General features: G+C 48.1%; 1 protein-coding gene across 4 annotated transcripts in view; it reads left to right on the forward strand.

Moving 5' to 3' along the window:
• Positions 1-6000, forward strand: part of antxr1 (ANTXR cell adhesion molecule 1) — a 164228-nt gene extending 158228 nt beyond the window's left edge. Inside the window, exons 18-19 of one of the 4 annotated variants that reach the window (XR_004410216.1) lie at positions 3774-4896; positions 4953-6000. Coding sequence is in view for 3 of the 4 variants with exons in the window: in XM_033013959.1 (XP_032869850.1) it covers positions 3774-4049 (276 nt within the window). In the remaining variant the exon portion in view is untranslated. Of the gene's footprint in view, positions 1-3773 lie in introns of all 4 variants that reach the window. The other 3 variants (XM_033013961.1, XM_033013960.1, XM_033013959.1) reach the window with 3 other exon arrangements.

Below are 6000 nucleotides of genomic sequence, written 5' to 3' on the forward strand. Positions count from 1 at the left end.
CTCACGCCACCCGTGCTGGGCTCACGCCACCCCCGCTGGGCCTACGCCAACCCCACTGATGCCCGCTGGGTCCCCGCATCCCCACGGGGCCCACCCCACCTTCATCCCCCCCGCCCGCTGGGCCCGCGCCACCTTCATCTTCGCCCCCCGCAAGAAAGAGGGGGGAGGGGGAGAGAGAGAGAGGGGAAGGGAGAGGAGAGAGAGATGGGGAGGGGAGAGGGAAAGGGGGATTATCTTGAGTGAGATTGCAAAATTAAGGTAGGTTTTAGAGCTATTTTATTTTCTCCTCCATATGAATAATATTAAACAATATCGAATAATATCAAACAATTGGAACTGCTTTCTTTTCCTTGATAACAATACTGAAAAATATGAATTCCATAGTTTGTGACATAAATACACATTTTAATGGGATCATTATATACAGATGTAACATTTCCATTTTGAGATCGGGGGGAGGGGGGGGGGGGGTGCTGGGGGCAAATATACGTCAAGCTGATAGCCTAATCGATAAAGCGCTGAAAAGAGGAATCAGAGCTGCCAAGGAAAGATACTCTGAGAAGTTGAGGAGCAGGTTCTCAGCTAATGACTCTTCTTCAGTTTGGAAGGGCATGCAAGAAATCATCAGCTATAAGAGGAAAGCCGCTCTTTGGACAATCGTCAGCTGACGAACGACCTGAATGAGTTTTACTGCAGGCTTGAAAATCAGAAACGTAACTCTGAAACCCCCTCCCCAACAAACACAGCCAGACCCCAGTCTGCAAAGAATGGACCCTGCACCCTCTCCTTCCCATTCACCACTTCACACCTACTTAAGGCAAGACTCCAGTATGAAAAGAGTGGAACCTTTCCCACCCCAACCAACACTTCACACCCACTCACAGCCTGACCTCAGTCTGCAAAGACTGGGCCCTTCTACAACCACCCCACTCCAATCACCACTTCACACCCAATGACTGCACCTCCACAGACACCTCTGTCAAGCTTCTCAAGTTTGTGGATGACAAAACCCTGATTGGACTGATCCAGGATGGGGATCTCTGTACTCTTTTCAGTTTGACATCTTTCCTATAACATGGTGCCCAGAACTGAACACAATATTCTAAATGCGGTCTCACCAACGTCTTATACAACTGCAACATGACCTCCCAACTTCTATACCCAATACTCTGACTGATGAGGGCCAAAGTGCCAAAATACTTTTTTGACCACCTGATATACCTGCGACACGACCTTCAAGGAACCATGCAACCATCAACCATTCCTCTTCCCACCTGGCTAATTGATCCAGATCCTGCTGCAATCTTTCACAACCATCTTCACTATCTGAAAAACCACTCACTTCTGTATCATCAGCAAACTTGCTAATCTTGCCCTGTTCTGTGACGTTTCACAGAGTGCTGGAGTAACTCAGCGGGTCAGGCTGAGTATAGAAGTTGGGAGGTCATGTTGCAGTTGCATAAGAAGTTGGTGAGGCCGCATTCAGAATATTGTGTTCAGTTCTGGGCACCATGTTATAGGAAAGATGCCATCAAACTGGAAAAGGTACAGTGAAGATTTATGAGGATGCTGCCAGGACTAGAGGGCCAGAGCTATAGGGAGAGGTTGAGTAGGCTGGGACTCTATTTCATGGAGCACAGGAGGCTGAGGGATGATCTAATAGAGGTGTATAAAATCATGATTTGAATAGATATGGTTGAGTCTTTTGCCAAGAGTAAGTGAATCGAGGAGCAGAGGACATAAGTTTAAGGTGATGGGCAAAAGATTTAATAGGAATCTGAGGAGTATGTTTTTCACACAAAGGGTGGTAGGTGTATGGAACAAGCTGCCAGAGGAGGTAGTTGTGGCAGGGACTATCGCAACATTTAAGAAACAGTTAGACAGGTACATGAATAGGACAGGTTCGGAGGGATATGGATCAAACGTGGGCAGGTGGGACTAGTGCAGATGAGACATGCTGGGCCGATGGGCCTGTTTCCACACTGTATCACCCTATGACTCTATCTTTCCCTCTCAAACCCATTCTCCTGCCTTCTCCCCATTACCTCTGACACCCGTATCAATCAAGAATCTATCAATCTCCTCCTGAAAAATGTCCATTGACTTGACCTCCGCAGCTGTCTGTGGCAATGAATTCCACAGTTCACCACCCTCTGACATAAGAAATTCCTGCTCATCTCCTTCCTAAAGGAATGTCTTTTAATTCTGAGGCTGTGGTCACTGGTCCTAGACTCTCCCACTAGTGGAAACATCCTCTCCAAATCCACTCCATCCAGGTTTTTACCAGGCTGGGACAGACGGCAACAGCTTCACACCGTGTCCCAAAGCTTGTGTCCTGTCCTGCATCACCCAAGGCAGCAGAGATGCTATAGGAGAGGGCAAGCACCGTAACAAAGTAGCTCACGATGGTTTGGGTAACATTCAGGAATGTCTATGCATGGCACATCATGAATATTACTGATGAACGGTCTTGACCCGAACTATAATCTATACCTTTTCTCCAGAGATGCTGCCTGACCCACTGAGTTACTCCAGCACTCTGTGACATGTCACCTATCCATGTTCTCCACAGATGCTGCCTGACTCACTGAGTTACTCCAGCATTCTGTGACATGTCACCTATCCATGTTCTCCACAGATGCTGCCTGACCCGCTGAGTTACTCCAGCACTTTGTGACTATTTTCCCTTCACCCATCTGCCCAAGCCCACTCTCCCCCCTCCTTTCCTATGTCCCTTTCCACCCATAAACCTCTCTCTGCCTTTACATTTCACTCCTTTTTCAAATCTGCTCTACTTATCTACATGCATTTTTCTTCTTCACTTTTTAGTCATAGAATGATGCAGTGTGGAAAGAGGCCCTTCAGCCCAACTTGCCCACACCGACCGACATGTCCCTTCTATACTAGTCCCACTCACACGCGTTTGGCCCATATCCATCTAAATCTGTCCTATCCGTGTACGTGTCCAAATGTCTCTTCAACATTAGGATAGTCCCAGCCTTAACTACCTCCTCTGGCAGCTCGTTACATACACCCAGCACCCTTTGTGTGAAAAAGCTACCTCAAATTCCTGTTAATTTCTGAAATATTGGTCATAAATTTGGTGCAAAAATGCTCCAAAACAAGGCTCAGAATGGATCAGCGAGCATCTAAAACCCCTGAGCTTCCAGGGCCCTTGTGAGCCCTGGACCCCGGCATCGAGGGACTTCACGCTTCGCGCTCGTGATGTTCGCAGCGCACACATTATTTCACATTAAGTTTTTTGTAATCCTGTCATGCCACCCCCCTTTTTGAAAAGCTTCGTACGGGCCTGAGTAATTAATAGTTTTGCAGAAGTAACTGTTTCCTTTGGCACAAGGGGCACAATTGAAGAACACAGATTTAAGACACTCAGCAAGAAAAGCAGAGGAGAAGCGAAGAGATATGTTGCTGCACAGGTCGTGGTCATCTACCATATTGAATCAGCTTCCCCTGCTCTTACGGACTGCATTCTGTAAAACTATTTGGGATGATGAAAGGTGATTTGTAACTGGAAGGTCCTCATGTGTGGAAAGGAACTGCAGATGCTGGTTTATACCGAAGATAGACACAAAGTGCTGGAGTAACTCAGCGGGTCAGGCAACATCGCTGGAGAAAAAGGATTGGTGACATTTCGGGTTGGAACCCTTCTAAGTTTGGACAAAATGATATTGGTGGGAATACGCATTGCTGTGCATAGTGTGTTTCATCAGTGGAGTTGGGTTAAGTAATTCTCTTTCTGTTTCCCTCCACAGGGACGTTGCATCAATTTCACACGAGTCAACGCCAGCAGCAGACCACCCAGCTACCCCTACTACAACAACATGAAGAATGGTGGGCCGGCTCCCATCTACAACCTGTCCATCAGTCTTCCTCCATCGCCTGCCCCGTCTCCCGAGCCGTCGCCTGTCCACTCGACAACTCCGTCGCCCACTCCGTCGCCAACCTCCACCTTGCCACCGCTCCCGCCGGGACCACCGCCCACCCGGGCTCCTCCGCCTTCACGCCCACCCCCTCGCCCTTCCTTCTAACCCTGGCGGCTCAAGTGGTCAACCCTTCACTTCAACAGCAGGCGGGAAGGGCACCAAAGAGGTACTGTGTAGATGTTCATACTGGTCTGGAGAAGACTGATTTCCTTTGGCCAGTTTGTAGAGGGAACCTGCAGCAAAACAAACTCCAATCTACACAGCAATATCCTTTGAACCTTTGCCAGTTAAAGTTGGCCTTATTGTCTTCACCTTGATCAATCGTCGCTTTTAAATGTGTGATATATTGATGTTTGACAGTTACCACTTTATATATCTTATTACATTTTACTATTTTTCTGCAACAATGCTGGGCGTGAAAACTCAACACAACTCGTTTCCCCATGTGTTGGGTTTTGACCAATGTATTGAAAGAATTGTCGAGATTTGGTGTATAGAAGGATTGTCAATATTCCTTGCTGATTCTGCTACCTTTAATGTAAGGTATAAGCCTCTTGCCACATCCTGTGGAAGGTACTATTATGTACTTTAGTTCCGAGCACATTCGAGGCAGGGAGCAGATATCCGTGGCCCTTGAACAGGACCATATCCTGCCACTTCAGCCATTGTCGGGGGTCATGCTTCTATGGTTGGGTCACACATTGGAGGGTCTAATTTGGGCGGAGAATGTGGGTCACTCCGTGCTACGGACAAGGGGGAGTTACTTCATGAGGAGACCTGCCTCACTGAACTCTCTTCCCCTCACTCCATCCTCTCCATTCCGCTCCCCCTTACTCCTACTTCAAGGAACATGGCCACCAGACTCAGACCACCTATGGATGGGACCCATGGAGCCCGGAGAGGAGAGGGTTGGAGGTTCTCTCAAAACAAAATAAACTATTAGCAGCACGAAGTTCTGATCAAGGCCAGCAGGAGATCACCCAGCTACCCTTACTACAACAACATGAGGAATAGGGCATGATGGCAGCAGGTAGTTCTGATCTCGTTGCAGTGTTGTCTAGCGTCAGGATACACGCTGACCTTGCATTGAGCCCAGTCAGGCAACAGTTAATTCCTGCTAACTTGATCTGTCTCTCCCGCTTGATAACATTCGGAAGACTGAAGTGATGCTCTCCCACCTTGAATGAAGCTTCCTTCCCCAGGCCACGGTCAAGGGCAAGCGATGGTGGCATTGTCTCTGGAGCGGCGGGACGCTGGTTCGATACCCGCACTCCACTTGAGTTCAGCTGTTGCCCCAGATACCACCTTACTCCTCTGTCGATGGATGCAAATTGCCCAGATGCCCCCACCCCAACCCCAGGGCAGAAAGGATCACGAAGCAACGAAGGATGTCTTGCCTTGACTAACCCAAAACACGCCTCCAATGAGCAAAGTAAAAGTGGGTAAGGTACGACTTGCTTGGACAGTCCAAACAGGCCAAATTGCTGGAGCATTCAACTGTACTGGAGATTGTAGCGGCACCTAGTGGCTAAACTGCGTAATACAGAACCCTCGTCACGTGGCAGAGTTTGTGCACGCCGGGCTTTAGACAGTTGACCAAACGGTACTCTTCGCGTTAACAAGAGCTCAAAAAAAAGTTTTCCCTCGACCAGATACCCATGTGGTTTAAATGTTGTTTTTACAATAAAACTGTTTTACTCTACCCGTTTGGTCTGGCTACAAGCTAATCTGCAGATAGTGAGAGGCCTGGAGGTAGAGATACCTTGAGGAGGAGACCATTGGTAGTCAATTTGCAGCTTATATGACCTGGAATCTAGGCTGAAGTAAAAGGCATGGGAAGATTAATTCTGAAAGTTCCCGCAGTGTTTGGGGTAAGGGTGAGCCCGTCACAGTGATCACACCTTTGTGCTTTCCTTGAGTTGTGAATGTAGTAAAGCTCCACTCTACCCAGCCCTCGACAACTAGTTTCACTGTCGTCGTCCTGTTGAGTTTCAGTGCCTGTATAACTCGTTATCACCATATCGTCATTTTGTCCGGAATAAAGAACCATCAGCCA

This window comes from Amblyraja radiata, chromosome 39, assembly GCF_010909765.2.
Source record: "Amblyraja radiata isolate CabotCenter1 chromosome 39, sAmbRad1.1.pri, whole genome shotgun sequence".
Taxonomy (NCBI): Eukaryota; Metazoa; Chordata; class Chondrichthyes; order Rajiformes; family Rajidae; genus Amblyraja; species Amblyraja radiata.